The sequence below is a fragment of the Indicator indicator genome, chromosome 8 (assembly GCF_027791375.1).
Source record: "Indicator indicator isolate 239-I01 chromosome 8, UM_Iind_1.1, whole genome shotgun sequence".
Taxonomy (NCBI): Eukaryota; Metazoa; Chordata; class Aves; order Piciformes; family Indicatoridae; genus Indicator; species Indicator indicator.
The window spans coordinates 38,399,173-38,419,570 of record NC_072017.1 but is presented as its reverse complement, the minus strand read 5'-3'; the positions used below and the strand labels follow the sequence as shown (position 1 = coordinate 38,419,570).

The 20,398-nt window shown below is 47.5% G+C and overlaps 1 protein-coding gene across 1 annotated transcript in view; it reads left to right on the top strand.

Moving 5' to 3' along the window:
• The window catches only part of SLC20A2 (solute carrier family 20 member 2), a 35,002-nt gene extending 21,514 nt beyond the window's left edge, over window positions 1–13,488 (top strand). Inside the window, exons 8-10 of the mRNA XM_054383026.1 lie at window positions 6,362–6,547; window positions 7,245–7,329; window positions 13,324–13,488. Of these exons, the coding sequence (XP_054239001.1) occupies window positions 6,362–6,547; window positions 7,245–7,329; window positions 13,324–13,488 (436 nt within the window). The remainder of the gene's footprint in view (window positions 1–6,361; window positions 6,548–7,244; window positions 7,330–13,323) is intronic.
• Window positions 13,489–20,398: the final 6,910 nt, after the last annotated feature.

Genomic DNA, 20,398 nt, shown 5'->3' with positions numbered 1-20,398 from the left:
CCTCCCCTGCTCCAGTTTCAAACCATTGTCCCTTGTCCTATTGCTACAAACCCTTCTAAACAGTCCTTCCTCAGCCTTCCTGAAGCCCCCACCCAGGTACTGGAAAGTTGCTCTTAGGTCTCCCTGGAGCCTTCTCTTCTCCAGGCTGAACAACCTCAATTCTTTCAGCCTGTCTTTGTAGGAGAAGTGCTTCAGCTCTCTGATCATCTTTGTGGCCTTCCTCTGGACCCAATCCAGCAGGTCCATGTCTCTCTTGTGTTGAGGGTCCCAGAGCTGGACATAGTACTCCAGGTGAGGCCTCACCAGAGCAGATGGGCAGACATCTCTCTCAACCTACTGGCTACTCATTCAGATCCAAATCAGAAGCAGCAAGGTAATAGCAGTGCTGCTGGTTCCTAAAATATTATGGCAAGTTTGATAGGATTTGGTGACAGAGCATTCAGCTCATGGCATCCTTCTATTACTGAAAAAAAAACCTCTTACAGTTTTACTCTATAAAAGTTCCTCCAGAGAAAGGCCTGGACTTTTGACCCAAAGGTACCTGAAAAAGCTTAGCTTGTGTGTTTGTGTGGATGGGAAAGGCTAAATTCTAAGCCTGTCTCGTGATAGCAGAATGTGTTGGGGGGGCGTTGTTAGTAATTTTATCTGTCTCACAGGGGAGAGGAGAAGCCAGCTCTATTTATAGTTCAGATTCACTGTCAAATCCTATCTTTCACAACAGCTTTATAAATGGTGTGGGACAGCTTCTCCACTGGCAGAAGCGAGCAGAAAAAGACAAGCTGTGCCAGCTGGCGCCAGTCGAGGCAGCCAGCGAATCCACGGCACGGGGCGGGCAGGCAGCCCTTCCGAAACTGCTGGAGATGGCCTTCGGTCCTCCATCCTGCCTCTGGGCAAGGCAAACAGCCCCCACCCAACACCCCTCCTGCAAAGGGCTGTGCCCCGCCAATAACCAGGGCTGGCGGCACCCAACAGAGGTGGTAAGGAAGACTGGACATGGAAAAGAGACGTCATGACCAGCAGAATCAGGAGCGAGGCTTCTGCTGCTCTGCCCTGGTGAGGCCACACCTGGAATTCTGTGTCCAGTTACGGGCTCTCCAGTTCAAGAGAGACAGGGATCTGCTGGAGAGATTCCAATGGAGAGCTTCGTGGGTGATTAAGGGACTTGAACAGCTCTGCTATGAAGAAAGACAAAGATCTGGGGCTGTTTAGTCTGGAGCAGAGAAGGCTGAGAGGGGATCTTACTAATGTCTACAAATATCTGAGGGGTATGTGTCAAGAGGAAGGTGCCAGGCTCTTTTCGGTGGTGCCCAGTAATAGGACAAGGAATAATGGATATAAGCTACAGCACAGGAGGTTCCACCTCAATATGAGAAGAAACTTCTTTGATGTGAGGATGATGGAGCACTGGAATAGGCTGCCTAGAGAGATTGTGGAGTCCCCTTCTCTGAAGACATTCAAAAGCTGCCTGGATGTGTTCCTATGTGGCTTGCACTAGATGATCCTGCTTTGGCAGGGCAGTTGGACTAGATGATCTCTAGAAATCCCTTCCAGTCTCTAACATTCTGTGCTTTTATGCCATAATATTTTATAAATCCACCCCAAAATTAACTCACAGCAGCCATCCTCTTGTGCTGGGTGGAAAAATGCAGATCAGGTGTCCAAAACCCAAGAAATACTGTGACAGGAGTAGCTTACCTTGGCTTTTAAACCCAACAGCTAAATCATAGAGCTGCTGAGGTTGGAAGAGACTTTTGAGGTCATCGAGGCTAGCCACTCAGCTAGAATTCATAAGCCCACCACGACTGCTAAGGTACTACCCCTAGACCATGTCTCTAAGCACCATGTCCATGCATTTTTTAAATACCTCCAGAGATGGTGACTCCACCACCTCCGGGGGCAGCCTGATAACCCTTTCTGGGAAGAAATTTTTCTTAATATGGAAATAATCCAGTAACATCTTCAAAAGCATTTCAGTTCCATAGGAACCTAAGGTCAGTTTTACAGATGCATGTGGATAGGGGTTCAGAGCCCATGGGTGACCATCTCAGGCTTTTTTCATCTCCTTCTAAAGCATCCCAAATAAGACTTGGAGCTCCAAGAAAAGTTAGTGAATGCAAGTGAAAGAGCTGCATGAGAGAGGAAGAGAAAAAAAAAAATCACTTCTTGAAGACAGACTTGTGAAATGAGTGGTGGCCAAAGGCATGGAAGATTTGAGGGCTGCTTTCCTGCTAGTCATGTCTTGAGTCAAATGAGATAAAAGCAGTGGGAAATATTGTGGAAGCCACATCCCTGTCTAGCCAGTGTCTCTGTGGTTCATCTGCTTAGTCACTCAGCCTCTCACTTAGGAGACATCCATTAACCACAGAAGCAAATCCCAAAGCAAAGTCTCTTATCTAAGAATGCTTCCCCCCCGCTGTTGTTTCTTTCTTACTGTCCTCTTGGGACTGGTGGTCTTCTGCCAATGAACTCTTCCCTACAACCAAGGATGGTTGGTTGTACATGCTCATGGTAACATCTTGAAGCTGATGTATGCAGTACCAAGATCCTTGTCTTTGCAGCCGATGAGTCAGATGGAGTCCTTGTGAGCTTTTGGCAGTTTGGAACAGGCCCAATGGCTTCTTCTAGAGATGTTCTCCATTGGCATAGATACCACAGGCCCCTAGGGATGGACCTATTGAACAAATCCAGAAGCCAAAAGAACCCTCTTAAGAACTGTGATGGTGGTAGACTGGAACCACTGGCTGCACACCACCGCCAGTTTGGTGGCTGTTGGTAGCCACTTGCAGGCTGGGAGATAGCCTCAGGAGCTGAATGTTTAAGTCACTTTGAACATGATTTACTGGGAGAGCAGAAATGTCTCCCTGGTATAGAAAACTAGGTGTGTAGGTACCCACAGATGAAAATGCAGTTAATTACCTTTTTTGCCATTCCAAGCATATATGGATCCAGTGCTCCTCTGCTTACTTTTCCTACAGGGAAGGTATCAGAAATCATGCCTCTGGGGACATCACTGTGACCTCTTGAGCAGCATCAGCCACTCAGATCCTCCAAGGCTGAGCATAAGCTAGCAAAGTTTTGCCTTGCCCTCTGTTGCCACAAATAATAACCTTTTCTTTGAGGATTAAGCTTAGCTGATTCACAGAGGTGCAGCATTTGCAAATAATTAAAACTGGCTTTTGCTACAAAAGAGCACAGTTTGCTGCTGTAGTTTCTGAAGCCTTATCTGTCTTCCCATTTACCTTAGGACTGACAAATATCCATCCCTAATCTCTTCAGAACAGTCAGGAATCAGTGCTTGGACTCACAGAATCACAGAATGTTAGGGGTTGGAAGGGATCTCGAAAGATCATCCAGTCCAAACCCCCTGCCAGGGCAAGATCACCTAGAGTAGGTCACACAGGAACACATCCAGGCAGGTTTTGAATGTCTCCAGAGAAAGAGACTCCACAATCTCTCTGGGCAGCCTGCTGCAGTGCTCAGTCACCCTCACAGTGAAAAAGTTCTTCCTTATGTTCATGTGGAATCTCATATACCCTAGCTTGCACCCATTGCCCCTTGTCCTGTGATTGGACACTACTGAGCAGAGCCTGGCTGCATCCTCCTGACACTGCCCTTCACATCTTTATAAACATGAATGAAGTCACCCCTCAGACTCCTCCAAGCTAAAGACATCCAGCTCCCTCAGCCTTTCCTCAGAAGGGAGATGTTCCACTTGCTCCAAATGTCCCCATGCCATTCAGCTCTATGAGAAAGGATGATCAGTTCCCCCTGTGTTCATTTGATCAGTGAATTAGTTGCCTTTATACATCCTTCTCTATCCATCTTATGAGGAGAGGCTGAGAGACCTGGGGTCTTTAGCCTGGAGAAGAGCAGACTGAGAAGGAATCTTCTCAATGCTGATCAATAGCTAAAGGGTTGGGGTCAAGAGGATGGGGCTGGGCTGTTTTCAGTGGTGGCTAGTGACAGGACAAGGGACAACAGGCACAAACTAGAACACAGGAGTTTTCACTTACACATATGGAAAAACTTCAGTTTGAGGGTGGTGGAGCACTGGACCAGGCTGGCCAGAGAGGTTGTGGAGTCTCCTTCTCTAGAGAGATTCCAGACCTGCCTGGACATGTTCCTGTGCAACCTGATCTAGGTGACCCTGCTTTAGCAGGAGGGCTGGACTAGATGATCTCCAGAGGGCCCTTCCAACCCCTGCCAGTCTGTGATTCTGTGAATTACCTTTGTGTTTTCCATGCATGGTAAAGCATTTAACTGTGCAAATAATTTAATCCACACCCAAAAACACTGGCAAAGAGGTTGCAGGTCTATTTAAAAATATTAGAAATGCTTCAATCAAGAATCTCTTCGCCCTTGAAGGTAAAACAATGCTTGCGTTTTAGCACTAAGGATTTCTCACATACCATGCTTTCACTCATGCACAAACTCAACAAATCCAGGCACAGTATAAGAACAGAATTTTGAAGTATTTTTTGCTCCTGGAAATCGTTCTTTTATTTAAGGTGTGTTTAGTTCTTCATTGTATTCCCCAGTGTCTTCAAACCCACTAGATTTCATTACCCATGTTAGCTCACTAATTTATTTCCAGCACTTTTCTCAAAAATCACAGAGCCACATAATGTCAGGGGTTGGAAGGGACCTCTGAAGATCGTCTAGTCCCACCCTGCAGCTAGTGCAGGGTCACACAGAGTAAATCACACGGGAATACATCCAGGTGGGTTTGGAATGCCTCCAGAGATGGAAACTCCACAATCTCCGTGGGCACCTGCTGCAGTGCTCCAGCACCCTCACAGCAAAGAAGTTTTTCCTTATGTTTACATGAAACCTCCTGTGTTCCAGTTTGAGTCCCTTGGCCCTTGTCTGGTCACTGGGCAGCACTGAGAGGAGTCTAGCTCCATCCTCCTGACACTCATCTTGTGGAAAATCCATGAAAATTATTAATTCCTTTTTATATCAAATAGCATTTTAAAATATTTTTCCTTTGTCTTGCAGCTTGCTTGCTTTACAAGGGGAAAATCCCTTTCTAGATATTTTGCTGCAGGGTTCAGAGCTTGATTTGTCTCAAGGACCAGGACAAAGAAGGAGTGTCTCATGTTGCTTAGATGTGCAGAGCTTTGGAATGCTGAGGACCTTCATCTCTTGGTGGTTAGCACTCAGCCCCTAGCACCTCACATCTTGTAAAGATGAGATTCAAGTAAATTATTAACTGTTGGTTACGGTGGCTTGGTTTGTACAACATTTGCCGTCCAAACTGGCCCTTGTTCCATCTGTGTGCTTTGGAGCAAGACCAAGAACTAAATTTAGCTGGTCCTGGCTGCAGCGCTCGCTGTGACCCCACGCTCCTTATCGGTTTGCAAAGGGGGGAGCTTCCTGTTGGGTTTCAGAGGTTTTGAATGGTGTTGGACAGGTTTGCTCTGCTCTTCTCCTGCATACTTAGACATAAGTGGATTACTTCCTCACTTCTTATGCTTTTTTGGTTGGGAATAAATGGTGCTCAGCAGGGCAGGCAGCTTTGGCAAAAGAGCTGCAAAGGACCGAGAAGGATCTCTATTAGTATCTAAGTCTCTAAAGTAACTGGATACCAGCTTTTGAGTTTTTCTTCTAACTCTCATGTCTAGAAATTGATGCTTTTTGAGAATAAGCAGAATCAGAATTCCAGGCACTGGAGACTCCAGCCACCAGTATTGGGTGACCTGCATTAGGAGTGGGGACTTCAGTGTTGCTGACTCCCAGTGTTTTTCTAGCTAGCAGCAGCAGGGTAGCAAAAACAGTTTACGCCAGCTCTGTGTCACCAAGAGTCCTCCCTGATCCAATCCAGATTCAGCTCTGCAATGTGTTTGAAGAGGACTAAGTCAACTTCCTGGCTGCATTCTGATAGTATCTCCAAACATTACAGGTTGTCAGAGTAGATTATGTTTGTATCTTCTTGTCTGCCATGGTGATTTTGTTTATTAATTTCCTTCTGACAAAAAGAGCTAATCTAGTACTTGAGTTGTAAAGTTGCAGAGCTCTCAAATCAGTAAATTTTGAGATAAGTTCAGCATGGTACTGAAAATCCTGGCATAATGAGGTAATACCCACTCTGACATTTCAGGAAATGATTTGTGAAAGAGGAATTCCTTTCAGTGTTCGCTGTAGTTATCAGTGGTGAAGTGACAACTGGAAAACCCAACACTGATAAGAGTCCCCCGCTGCAGCCTTACCTAGTGAGAAGGGGTGTTGCCTTTGGGGTCAAGTCAGAGCAGCACTTTATGCCTGATGTAGGAAAATCACACAGAAAATAAGAGAGTTTTTTTTTTTTTAAGGTGATTACCTGCATTTTTGTAACTCGGGCAATGTTCTCCTGTTCCTCCAGCAATGCGATCGGTCCTCTCGTTGCGCTCTGGCTCATCTATGAGCAAGGTGGTGTAATGCAAGAAGCATCAACTCCTGTCTGGCTCCTGTTTTATGGAGGCGTTGGCATCTGTGTGGGTCTCTGGGTCTGGGGTAGAAGAGTCATCCAGACCATGGGTAAAGACCTCACTCCAATCACACCATCAAGGTAGGTGCACGATTGTCATTAAGGGTTGCGTGAACGTTGTGCGTGAAACAATCTGAGAAATCTCTGCTCCGGTATTTCGTTTGTAACGCAGTTTTCTGGATTTGCTGTGCTTTGATTTTAATGATAACCTGCCTTCGACTTCTCCCTCTTTCTGAAAAAATAAAAGGAAAAAAGAGGAAAGGAGAGAAAGAAGGAGAGAAAGAAAGTGAGAAAAGATAACCCTGTAAACTAATACTGAATGTGTCTGAAGGCATAGATGTCTCCATGAACAGTCTTCTGCTGATGACCTAATTAACGAGGCAGAAAGCGCATTTGGAAATGGCAAGATTGCAGTGGCTTTCCTAGTATGCTTCTGACTATTAAAGCCATATGTATTTATGACAGTAATTTTCATCCTTATTGCATACTCGACCTCTGCTGGTGCTTAACCAAATTACTAATTAGGCATGATTCACCGTATAATAGAGCAGTAAAAGTCCCTGACGCAATGAGCCGTGCAGCCAGGTTGCTACAGATGACCGTGCCGTTCCCATTGTTCAGCCCTTCCTTGTTCTCTTAATTTAACTCCTATGACAAACCCCAGTTGGAGATAAAACAGTCGAGAAGAAGAAACGGGTAAGACTTTGGCACGCTGCATGGTATCAGTCCCAGCTGATGCAAAGAGTGATTGTGAAGTGTTTTCTTATGCTTCCTGCAGTGGATTCACTATTGAGTTGGCTTCGGCGTTCACAGTTGTGGTAGCTTCCAATGTTGGACTTCCTGTCAGTACTACACACTGCAAGGTATGCCTTTGCCCAGCGACTGCAGTCAAGGCAGCCTGGACTGTTCATCTTAAAATTGTGCCGCTCAAGCCAGCGGATAATGGCATGGTGAGGGGAAAACAGCTGCTGGCACAGGACGGTTAGGTGACGGCGCACACCTCAGTCCTGCTGGCGACACTGGAAAATAATCAGGCTTCCAAAACACCCATTGGAGTTGTCACGGTAAAGTCAGAAAGTGTGAACTCCATAGCTGTGACTAAAGAAAATCATCCCTAACAAAAAAAAACCTGAAAAAACAAACAAACACCCCCCCCCCAACAAAACCATACCTCAATTTTAGAGCAAATGATTGCAAGGAAGGCCTCTGGTTTCCTCCGACGGTGCCATTTGAACCTGGCCGGGTAGCGTTTCTCCCTTGTTCAGAGGCTGCGCACCATTCATCGTGTGTTCTTCACTTTCTTGACACGTGCATGGCATGGGATTTCCTGCATATAACTCGTTTACTACAGGTTTTCCATCTGTCTTTTTTGTTTGTTTGTTTGTTTGTTTATTTCTTCACAGTGGATTTTGCATTGAAGTAATGTGTGCGCTAACGGTACTTGTAGCCTCAAATGTGGGTATTCCAATAAGCTCCACCCATTGCAAGGTATTGGAGTTTGCAGTGATCCCATCAGTAAATCACATCACTAGGACAAACCATAACAACACACCGGAGAGAGCGATTGCTGCAGATTGCCTTCACTATGCCACGTGCCCTGCGGACAGCGGGTGCGAAATAATGAGGCCCGCTCACAAAGCCAGTATGGCAAAGCAAAGTCAGCCTTAGGAGCGACTGCACAAAAGTCTGGAACACCTTTCATCTCTGTCTGACCATACCAAACTAATATAGACCTGGTAAAATAACCTAGACTCGTAGTTTGTGTGGTCCCCCCCACCCCCATTACATCTAGTTTAGAGCCACCTGTATGAAAACCATCATAAAGCTAATACTTTAATGTCTCTCTTCTTTTAAAACAACTCATCCTCACTTTTGTGCATTGTACTAGAGAATCTGGCTCCTGTCATTAGCTCTTTCAGCAAGGTTGTTGGCCTTTTATTCTTTTTTTTTTGGTACAAAAAACCCCAACAAACCATTTTGAAGTCTAAATATAGGGTGGGCAACGAGCAGCATTTCCATCGTGTCCTACGAGACACGGTGTGAGAAGACAGTTCTACGTCTTGTAGGCAACAGGGAGCATGTGGACATTGACACTGCTGGAAGGACAGAGTGGGAATTTGGAATTTTGTTCCCCAGGAAATTCCTGAGTTAAATATCCTGTCTTTCTTTTGCTTCCCTGTGTACCCTCAAGCTCTTGGATACACAGAGCTGTCTGTATCTCTCACCCACTGGCAGGATGTGAGGAAGCTCCTCCAGAATCAGAAACCCCAGAGTAGCAGAGCCCCTCTGCATCAGGACATACCACCAAGTCCTACAAGAGCCACTTGCAGTTTGCCACTGCACTCTGGAGACCTTGGAGGCCTTCTAGCTCTGGCTGAGGCAGAAGCAAGCAGGTTTTTGGGGCTGCCTGGCTCCACGGCACAGCAGGCAGGCTGGCAGGAAGCCAGGCATCCTTGCCTGTGACATTGACCTGGTTTCCAGTGAAAGAGTCACTGAAATCCACACATCCTGCAAAGTGCCCCAAGTTGGTTCAATTGGCCTTTTTCTAGTGAAAACCATTTCTTCAGAAAGCCTTCCTCTATTGCAAAATCATTTCTTTCTTCTGCTGTAGAGCTCTTTGAGAAGCAGCCAAACTGAGCTGCTCTGAAAGGCTGTTAGAATTCCTGGCGCTGGCTGAACTCTGAGTCCTCTGAAAATCAGGCAGGGAGGGGAAAAATAATTACAACGTGATCCACTTGTAAAAATGGTTAGCCTGACGCCATCTCCCCTTAAGCTGGCTGGTATATCAAACGTGTGATGAAGAATTTGTCAGGGAGAATAATGCAGCTTTGATTATCCCAGTTGCGTGCCTGAAGCCAACTGTTGCAAGAAAATACACTTGGGTGCAGACAAATAGATTGAATTTAAACAGGAAATGTCTTTGAAGCCATAAGCTAACGAGAGGGTGGCATTAGGAGGTCTTCCTTGGCTCAACACAGTTAAAGGATTGGTCTTTTCTAATAGAAGAGGAAAATAACTCTTTGTTAAAAAAAAAATACTTCCATAAAGGCAGCTGCAGTGGTTGGGTGTTGTCTGCTCCCTGTGGAATCTCGTTCGATATGGGAAGATATCTTAAGATTACTCATTCTTAATGGGAAGATCCACTTTGCAATAGGGATTAAGACTGTTCCAGGATGGCACAGTATTTTAAGTAAGTGACTCAGCCAAATGAGATCCTGAGTTGAAAGGTCCTGAGATAAAGGCAACCCTAGTAACAGGCATATTCCTTGTTTTCTTTGAGGGCTTGAGTGAAGGAATAAAACAACTCTCAATATAATTTCCATGGGAAGGTGCCTGTCAGAAAGTGCTGTCAGCCTTTGAGGCAGAAATGCCTTAAAAATCAACAGAAAAAAAATATTTCTCCCTAGAAATAAAAAAGAAAGTGTTCAAAGTAAAAACTCTAGGAATTATTCTATTCCTTAACATCTGCTCCACAGCAAAATAGCACTTTCTGAAGTGGGAGCCCTGCTGAAGTGGTGTCAGTCATCTGAACCTGCAGCAGCTAGACAAACTAGTGATGAAGAAGGAGCAGCATGAAACACCTGAGGTGGAGGGAGGCCTTTTTGAGGTGGAGTGAGGCCTTTTTGAGGTAGAGTGATAGACTATAATGAAAAATAATGAAGGGAACCTCTGAGCAGCAGTTTTCAGGTCTTGGCGCAGATGTGGTAGCAAACTACAGACTGGTAGCAGGAAGAAAAACATTAACTTCTCAGAAAGATTCATCAAGCACTCTAAGATCAGGACCTGCATTTGATCCTGAAAGGAGGTTGGAGCCAGGTGGAAGTTGATCTCTTCTCCCTAGTAACAAGTGATAGGAGGAAAGGGAATGGCCTCAAGTTGCACCAGGGGTGCATAGAGGAAAATTCTTGACTGAAAGGGTTCTCAAAGACTCCTCAGGGAGGCAGTTAAATCTCCATCCCTGGAGGTGGGATGTGCTGAGGGGCATGGTTTAGCACCAGACTTTGCAGAATTAGGTACTGATTGGCCTGGATGATGTTAAAGCTCTTTTTCTGCCAAAGCAGTTCTATGATGCTATAAATCAGAGACTTTGCTCTACATGAGGTAGCCACTGCTCGATATGCCTGTCCTGAATCTACAGCTCAGCAGCCTTTCCATGCTCTGTGCTTGCTGAGAGCCTGAACTGCACCTTCTTCCTTGCCACAAGTCAAAGGGGAGAGGAAAGTCCCTCTGAAAGCTTCCAAGTCATGAGGGCCTGAGGGAAGGACCTAACATCTTGAGCCTCCAGAGGAATTAGTGAGTCTGAAGACAGCAACCCCATTGCTCTGCCTGCAGCCCTTCAGAGCCTCCCTTGGGATTTAGCACTGCAAAGCCAGCCTGGTGTGAGTGCCAACCTTGCCTTTCTGCTGCCCAGGTAGGCAAATGAGAGTATTGAACCTTTTGATTTATGTTAAGATCTGAGCTGCAGGAGCAAACAGGTTTTCCCCAGCTGGAAGAGGCTGGACATGCTCACACTAAGCTAAAAGCAGAGTGCAGGAGTTAGATGCTTTTTCTGTGCAAAAGCGACTTTGCTGAGGTCATACTGCCAGCTCCCCTCTGCTGTGGTGATTTGGGGGTTCTGCAAAAGGGTCTCTGTGTTGCTTTGATGGAATTGATCCTCTTCTGTAGTTTATGGTGACATGCCTGCACTCACGAACACGGGAGCCATAAAGCATTTGTGTTATGCTTTAAGCAGAGCATACTGAAGGCAAACTGCTCTGGTCTCAAACCAATCTCTACCAAAGTAGATATCATCTGAAATTCTGCAGTCAGTGTAGTGTCCTTACACTACTCTCCTAACCTCTAGTCCATCCAAATCACTATTAATATACTAAACTTTAATAATGTTTAAACCAGATTACCAATGCCATCATTGCTGATACCTCTGAAATTGGAGGGAGGACTTGGAGATTACTGTATGCAGGCTGCAGCCTTGCTCAAGAAGCAATGCTTCTTGTAGCAAACATGCCAGAGGGATGCTGAGGACATGCCAAATGCAAAATAGAGCCTGGTAGCTGAGCTGCTGAGAAACCAAATGCTGTGTCTTTGGGTTAATGCTTTCATAAAGTCAGAAGTGGGAGGTTCCTCCTAGCTGGGCACCTCCTAACTACACTGACACCTCTTAAATACAGAATCTTCTGCTGTCCATTCAGGGAGTATTCCTATTAAATATTATCTAACAGATTTCCTTACTGGATTAAGCTTTAGCCTGAGGCCTTTTCAGTCCTAGAATATCAAGTTTAGTTTCACCTTGCTCTGTCACAGCTGGTCTTGAGTCTTATGTCCCTGGAGTTGCAGGGTCTTCCATAAAGGAGAAAGAAATGTTAATCAGTAGCTATAAGTTAAAGAGGTGTTAAGATGCAGATTCATTATCCCCCATCTCCCTGCTTCCCTGTCTTCCCAGCATTTATCATGAGGAGCAGCCCATCCTCTAAGCTATAGGCAGGGACTGATGCTCCTATGAAGAAGGGAAGATGAGGCAGCCCTGGCATGCAAAGGAGCACAAGCCCACCTGTGTCTTGGAGTTTCCTTTAAAATAAGATACTCCTTCCACACTTATTGCTGCTTTACTGTGTGCTTTGAGCAGACTTGTGCTGATTTGCACATTTTTCTTAAGAGTGCAGAGGGCCACTTCCAGGGGTTCTGAAATGCTTGCCTCATTTTTTTTTTCACCAGAACTGTTGGTCTCAGCCCAGTTCTTCCTTAAAAAGTAGTATGCTGGGTTTATACTTGAGCCTATCCACTGAAAATACATCTGAAGGAAGAAAAAGTGGCCCATGCCACAGTGTATTTTGTTTTTAAAGCCACTGATCTATCCAGCTGCCCTGGTGGCAGTGCCTTTGAAAGGTATTGTGGTGGTTTATCCATCCCCACTTGGAGCCAGACCTCTTGATATTCCATGTCCCATAGTATCAGGCTGATGTCTCTGTCTGCAGGGAGGATTTTAGCTCTGGATGCTTAGCTTGGCTGCCTTGTCCAGAAGGGTTGGTTTTCTGTGGAGGGCTGGAACTGATGAGTTTGATGTGGGGCAGCTGTATGGGGTCCAGTTTGCCCCCTGCCCACTTCCCATGGCTGACACAGAGTGGGTTCAGCTGTTTGTATTGCTGTTGCTGTCCTGTTTATAGCCCACAACAGTGAAATACCTAGGTGCCCTGTGGAGCCAACTCTGTATGCCAGGCTGTTTGGCAGCTGCTGAGTGACCAGCCAGGACATCCCAAAACAGCAACAGGCAGGTGGAATGGGAACCACACTGGCAGAGCCTTAATAACAACTTTCCTAGTGTCTTCATGATTTAGACCCCAGCCTGGCCAGACTTGGTGGACAGCTGCCCTGTCCCCTAAATACCAAGTGAGGTGCTGGGTGAGTGGAGAGCTGGTCCAGTTGCATTCATGGCCAACCTGGGAGCTAGCAGGGCAGAGAAAAAACCCACAACTATCTTTGTTCTTCTTTGGCTGATCTTAAAACAGGAGATCATTGAAAAATCAAGGTTAAAGCACCCCGGAATTGTCGCCCTTCTGCCACCTCCCTGGAACAGAGCCTCCATCATCCTCACCAGGGGCTCTTTTATGACAGAACCACACAGAATCAGGGAACGCTGGGGGTTGGAAGGGACCTCTAGAGACCACCCAGTCCAACCCCCCTGCCAGAGCAGGATCACCTAGAGCAGGTCAGACAGGAATGCGTGCAGGCAGGTTTTGAATGTCTCCAGCGAAGGAGGCTGTCAGAGCAGTGCTTGGTATCAGCTGACTGGCATTGGTGTGGCCGGGGGCAGGTTAGGAGCGCTCAGCCACCCCCCTCACCTCTTGCCTCCCTCTCCCAAGGTGGGCTCGGTGGTGGCCGTCGGCTGGATCCGCTCCAAGAAGGCTGTGGACTGGCGGCTGTTCCGCAACATCTTCCTGGCGTGGTTCGTGACGGTGCCGGTGGCCGGCCTGTTCAGCGCCGGCGTGATGGCCCTGCTGATGTATGGCATCCTGCCCTACGTCTGACCCGCCTCCGCCAGCGGGCAGCGGGGCAGGCGCCCAGCCGCTACCCAGGGCAGAAGGCCTTCCCCAGGAAGAACCGGTGGGAGAGGATCCAGCTTCCATATCTAACTTCTTTATCTACTGTACATAACAATGTGTCATACTGGTGACATGGTGATGTGGTGCCATTTCCTATCTATTAAAGAAATATATATGCATATAGTAGGTAATGATACCTAAGTTATATTATCAGTGGGGTGAAAATAATGGCCTAGAATTTAATATTTAGGAAAAATTTGTACATAGTGTATCATTTTGGTGGTGATTTTTTAAAAACCTTTTGAAGAAGAGTATGGATTAGGGAAAAAAATTGTTTCTTGTCCATTTGATACAAGAAGAAGCGAGGTACAGGGCTGTGTATCACATGGATTTTTTTTGGGGGGGGTTCTGGGTATTTTTTTTTAAGGTTATTAAGATACTGGAACAAAAATAAATGTGCAGAAGTGCTTTTCATAAAATAACTTTGTTCATATCATCTTGACCTGTGCGTGTCATGGCGTGATGGTTATGGCTGTGTAAATACTGACAAACAGTTAACTTTTAAATGGTGCATTTCCCTTCTCTATTTTGGATAAGAAAGGTTAGGAAGTACCAAAGAAGCAGGGGAAATAGCTTGCCAAGAGTTATGTTGTTGTCTACACCTGTGGGCGTGTGTTGTGTTTCCCCACCTCTACTTCACTGGTCTTTTCACCAAGCTTCCACCAGCAAGGATGGGGTGGTTCATGTCTTAATGTAACTTCAAACAACAAAGCACACACTAAGTTAGTCCGTGTTACTCAGTAGGCAGACCACGGTTCTCCACAGTAGCTGACAGTACACTTGACTTCATTTTGTGGCTTGAAGTATCTCACTGCTCACCTTCTAGCTTCCCCCTTCAAGTCTCAGCTCCTGGCTGCCCTGCTATCAGTCCCTGTGGGAGAGTGGGCCACCAGTCTCCTCCTTTTCTGGCCATCCAACCACAGCCACACAGTCTCAGGTACAGGAGTAGGGCCGTGGGGTGCACAGTCCCCTTGCCATTCAGAAGTGAAGGGCAGCAGCAGGTGGGAAACAAGCTCAGCCCTGGTGTTGTGGTTGAAGGTATGTATGGGTGCCCACAGGAGTGCTGACCCACACAGGGGCTGGTGGAAGGAGCACAGCAAGGATGTGAGCAGATGCTGTGCTCCCCCACTCTGTGAGTTCCATCCCATGCCACAGCCCACCAGTCCATGCTGCCAACCTGGCCCTGCACGGTAAACAGCATTTGGGATGGGATGTTTTTGTGGCAGCTCAAGGGGGGAAGTGGTCAGCTACATCCCCTACACAGCTTTGGAAAGCACATTTGGGTGAAGGTTACTGTTTCATGGGGGGGAAGACAAAGGGCAAGGGGTGCCCAGAGGAGGTTGGGAATCTATAACTGTTTGAATGCTGCTAAAATGTTGATAAACCATTCTTGGTACTCCATTGTGACTTTTCCATTGGTCATTCATACTAAATTTATAATAAAAAGATAAACAGCCCCCACCACTCTCTGCCTCTCAGGTTTTTCCAGCGTTACTCAGCCCTGCCATCCATAACAGGAAGGCTCCATGGGCACCTCAAACTTACTCCTTGGCATCTGCTGCCTTTTGTTCTTTGTCTGCTGGGATCAGCGGGGACAAAGCCACACTCTGTGCTGGGTGGGCAAAACCTCCCTTCCTGCCCTCCAGACTGCCCCAGCACCCAGCCCTCACTCTGCCCAGAGCTTGACTCACCAGCATCTCGTCAGCAAGGTTTGGGAGCTTGGGGCCTGCTCTGGATGCATTCACCAGGCACTCACTGGCTCCAGCTGTCCCCCAACCCAGCTTTCTGGGGCTCTAAGTATCCCCATTGCTGTGGCACCACGGTGCTTGGTTTCCAACTGCTCTGAACCCTAGAGCCATGGTATAAATAGTGCTGGCATACAAGTGGGACCGTGAGTAGCAGCTGAGTGACCAACCAGTCCAACCAGTAAAAGCACCAAGACAGCTTGGGACCTGTGGAAAATGGTGGAAGGACTCACCCTATCTCAGCACATGCATGAACAAGTGCCTACCCAGTGTCCCAGCAGCTTGCCACCTTGTTTTATCTACAGAGACAAACCAGACTTCTCTTAATTCCACCCAGCTGCTGCCCTTCCAGAGGCCAGCAGCATGCGAGGGCTGTGCCAGCTCCAAGGGCAGCTGGGCAGCTGTCAACACACACTTGTATTAATAAAGCTGCTCCGAGGGAAACGGCCAGCGAGGAAGCATCTCCAAAATACCCCCACCCCAAACAGAATCACCTTCAATCTAGGCAGAGATGGAAAACCTCAAAGTGACTTTCTCCACACCACAGAGGTGTCCTATGCCACCTTGCAGAGGATGCACAGCTGGTGAAATGCTCAGCAAATATGGGCAAGATTAAAATGTCCTTCACTCAGGCTGCAATCAAAGTAGAATCATAGAGTCATTTTGGATCCTCGAGTCCAACCACTGTCTCACTCTATCAAGTCTGGTCCTAAACCATGGCCTTCAGCACCACATCTGTGCCTCTTTGAAACCTCCAGGGATGGGGATTCAACCACCTCCCTGGGGAGCCTCTTCCAGTCTTTGATAACCCTTTCAGTCAAAAAGTTGCTTCTTATATCCACCCTAAACCTACCCTGGTGCAACTTGAGGCCATTTCCTCTCCTCCAGTCACTTGTTCCTAGGGAAAAGAGACCAATACCCACCTGGCTCCAACCTCCTTTCAGGGTGTGAGAAGGCTGCCCCTCAGCCTCCTTTCTCCAGACTTAATCTCAGTTCCCCCAGCTGCAGGGAAAATTTGCCACCCTTGGAAGAAAGGCCTCAGTAAGGCCAAGACAAATTTATTATTAAACTTATTGAAAGCATGAAAAAGTAATGAATTATCCAGGCAATGCCTGAGATTAAAACTGCAAAACACAGGGCTTCCTTGGTGTAATTATTTTGTATGACTTTGATACTACAGTGTGAGATTCCTTTTATCAATTAAACAGGAACATTCATGATGCAAAACTAACTAAGGGAAGCAACTTTGGACAGGATTTGTTGCTTTGTCCTGCCTCCAGCCTGCAGTGTGCTGATGCAAGTGTGCCATCAAGTGGTACAACCAGAAAGAACTTGGCAAAGAGCTGATCCTCTGGCTCAAGCCTGTTAAATAGAGGAGCCCTGCTGTCCCCTGCAGTGCCACCTTTTCATCTCTAAATAACAAGTGATGAATATTGATGTGCCACCGTAACACTAGGTGGGGAAAAGCTCTGTGGGGTTCCTGGGAACATAACTAAAAGGGCAAATGTCTGTTAATTCAACAAGATTTGGACCTCTTCTAACAGGCTTCTATCAAAACCTGACTTTTTCAAGTCTGCCAAAGGCCCACATTATCCAGACATTTGAAATTACAAAAGAGGAAACTGTCAAGGAAAAATAACATTATGAATAATAACTGATTATTTAGAAGGTGTCAGTAATCTGTGGTTAGCAGCACAAGAGATGTTTGAACGAAGACCGTAATAGTTCCTTTCTCAGAAGTGAACCAAACAAACCTCCTTCCCAAACTAGCTTGTTGTCCCTGTCAGAAGCATTAGGCAACACCCAGCTTTCCTCTTTTCACTACTTCTTTGTGAAGACTTACACTCAATACACTTATCCACAGACAGCTGAGCTACGAAATCATAGAATGGCTTAGGTTGAAAAGAACCTCAGAGTTCATCTACTCCAACCTTCCTGCCATGGGCAGGGATGCCTCTCAGCTAGACTTGGCTGCTCGATGGCCTCATACAACCTGGCCTTTAACACCCCCCAGGGAGGGGACATCTGCAACCTCTCTGGGCAACCTATTCCAGAGTCTCACCACCCTTATACTGAAGAACTTCTTCCTAAGATCCAGTCTAAGCCTTCTCTCCCTCAGCTTCAAACCATTCCCCCTTGTTCTATCACTAGACACCCTTATGAAAAGTTCTAGATGTTCTCACCCAGAGCCAACCTGGCAAAAAAAAAAAAAAAAAAGCCCCACATGACCCAAAACTCACAGGAGCATAAAGGGGACTCTCATTTACTGCTTAGGCAGTATCTGCATCAGTGGCATGCTGAAACTTCCAGGTGTTATATTCTATTATCAGTATGGACACGGAGCTGGAGATGGAACAGATAGGAGAGCTGTGTTCAAATAGAGGAATTCTGTGTCGAGTAGTTAAATAGCTAGAGAGAAAATGAGACTTTGCAAAGCCTAAGTGACTGTATTTGCATGCTATATACTTTGCAGTCCAAGAAAAGTGAAGGAAAAAACCCCCAGAGAGTTTCATTACTAGTATCATAAAACAAACACTAAAGCACTGCACACAAGCAGACCTCCTGAACTACCAAGGAAGTGCAGATGACAAGAAAAAGTTCATCAGAAGACAACAGCACAGAATGAAAGGCAATTTAGCAGGAGCTGTGTAACTAATAACCTTGGAAAGCAAGGGAAGGAGGGAGGACCAGAGTGCTCACCAAAAATAAAGACACCTCTGAAAGTGTTCAGTGAAGTTACTCACTCCTCACTTCAAATGCTGTTGGAAAAGTAAAACTGCTGGTGGGTGAAGGCATGGATAAGCCATGGGAGGCCTGGAAAATAACATGTGACATAAGTACAGGCTGGGCTTTAAAGTGGTCAAAGTGAAACCAGAACTTCCCAGCCACCTCCCCCTGACCCTGGTAAGCAGTCCTTCTGTCTTGTTATGCTCCAGGAGTTGAAATGCTTGTTCATGGAAAGGGCAATTTATCCTCTGCTCTTCATCTCTGCCATTCTAGCACCCTGGCTTCTTTCTTTCCTCCTTAGAAAGCAAATCTTGAATGAGCTTTTCTGTTCCCACAGGTGTGGGTAATGCAATGCTGTCCTGTTCAACAAGACTGGCCCAAGCTCTTGCTTAGGGCAGCCTAAAGCTTGCTGCAGACACATCTGTATTAAACAAGGGTCAGTCATCAAGCCTGAAAGCAACACACCTGTACTCATGGTCTAGCTGTAGTTGCTCTAAGCCCTTTGCTGTGTCTCCAAAAGTGAATGAAAACACCAAAATTCACAGAAAGCTACTTCTCAATAGTGTATTATTAAAACACAAAGCTTTCAAATAGCCATTTCCATGTTAACCTTTCCCATGGAAAGCATGCCCAGAGCTCAGTGAGACCAACAGTCTCCACGTAATGGGTTGAGCCACTACACAAAGGTTCTGAGGATCAGAGCTAACAGTGTTAGAAATCTCAGTGGCAGAGAAGTGGCTCTCTCACAGCAGTAAGATGAAAACTGCCCACCTCTCTGCACTCTCTTACAAATGAAGTTGGCTTAGATGAAATTTTAACTGTTTTTTTTCCCTCCGTCTCCTCTTCAGTCTTCTTATTGCAACTTGTAAGGTTCCTCCCATTTCTGAATTACCCTAGAAAAAGAAAAAAGAGTAAGACTTTCATTAGCAGGGGATGGGACTTGAAAAACAGAGCCCAAGTCCCGCTTATTTGGGCAGTTTCAGGGTTTGAAGACTCAGAACATAAGCCTCAGAACTGAGACCGAGTCCTGTGCTTTGGGGCTTGGAATGAGGCCCACGTTACTGTTCCTGAGCTTAGCAGCAGATTCCTACTCTCGTGTCCCTGGGCTCAGCCTTGGGCTCCCCCGACTGTTGCCAAGCTGAACGTTCGATTTGGAACAACCTAGGGTCAAAAGGCGCTTTGAGAGTCTAGTCGCATCCTCCCCATCCCGGGTCGGTACCCCGGTTCGTATATCGCCAGTCCCAAGCCGTGGTGCAGGTCAGACCGTGCCCAGGCAGAGCCCCAGCGCCGCCAACTGCTCCCAGCGTTTATTCGCTGTCTGCGCAGAGCCGTTGGCGCTGGCTCCGTGACACCCACCCCGCAGAGCTACGGCTGCCCTGCTGCTCTCCAGCACTGGAGGGGACGGCACCCGGACCCACAGCAGTATCCCCAGCCCCACAAACAGTGGCAGGACTTCGGCCAGGGGGTTCCGTTCCCCGCCTAGGACCTCAGCTCGGCCCGGACCCGAAGTGCGGCTCCAGACAATGAGGCTGGGCTCGGGGCAGGCGTGCCCCGGCACTCTTCCGCAGCGAGGAGCCCTCCAGCCAAGCCCGCCTGGACACAGACGGACACTAGGGCCGAGACTCCTCCACTGGCACCAGTCTCGTCCCTGGCCGAGGGTCCGCGAAGCCCGGCATCGTGGCCGGCACACCCACAGGAGAAGCCGCCAGACCGGCGCCAAGGACTCACGTTCTAAACCCATGACCTGACCGTGCACACCGGCCGCGGAGCCCCGAGCCGTTATCAGCAGCGTACCACCGGCCGGAAGAGGAGGGGCGGCATTACTGCGGAGAGCGGAGCGCTGCCTTGAGCACATTTGAGCCTCGGCAACCACCTGATTCTCCTCCGGCTCCCCTGCGAGAGCCAGGAGAAGCCCTGGGGACTCAGCCCGGGTACCGGCCGAGCTGGGGGGTCCGGGATCTTGTGGGGTCTGCGGCCAGGGAGTGAGCTAGGGATCCCCGAGCAAGTACTAGCGCTCTGGTTGACTTGCTGCCGGTGGCTCTGCGGAGGATCATCAGCAGGGCTCGGAGAGTAAAGCCTCGCTGGGGGCTCTCGGAGCCGTCCCCGGCACCACACACGGGGCTGGATGGTTTGGAACTCAGCCGCTGGCGGCCAGACGGGTGTTTGTGAGGCTGGAAACCCGGCTTCTGGTACCGGTTTTGGGGCTCAGCACAGACTGAGTCGGGCATCTCCCAGGCTTGAAAACGGAGCCCAAGTCCTGCGGGCTTGGGGCAGAGGAATGGGCTCCTGGGGCTGGGCTGAGACCAAGTCCTACGTGTTTGGGCTCAGAAACCGAGACCGAGGAGGCTGTTTCTGGGGTCAAA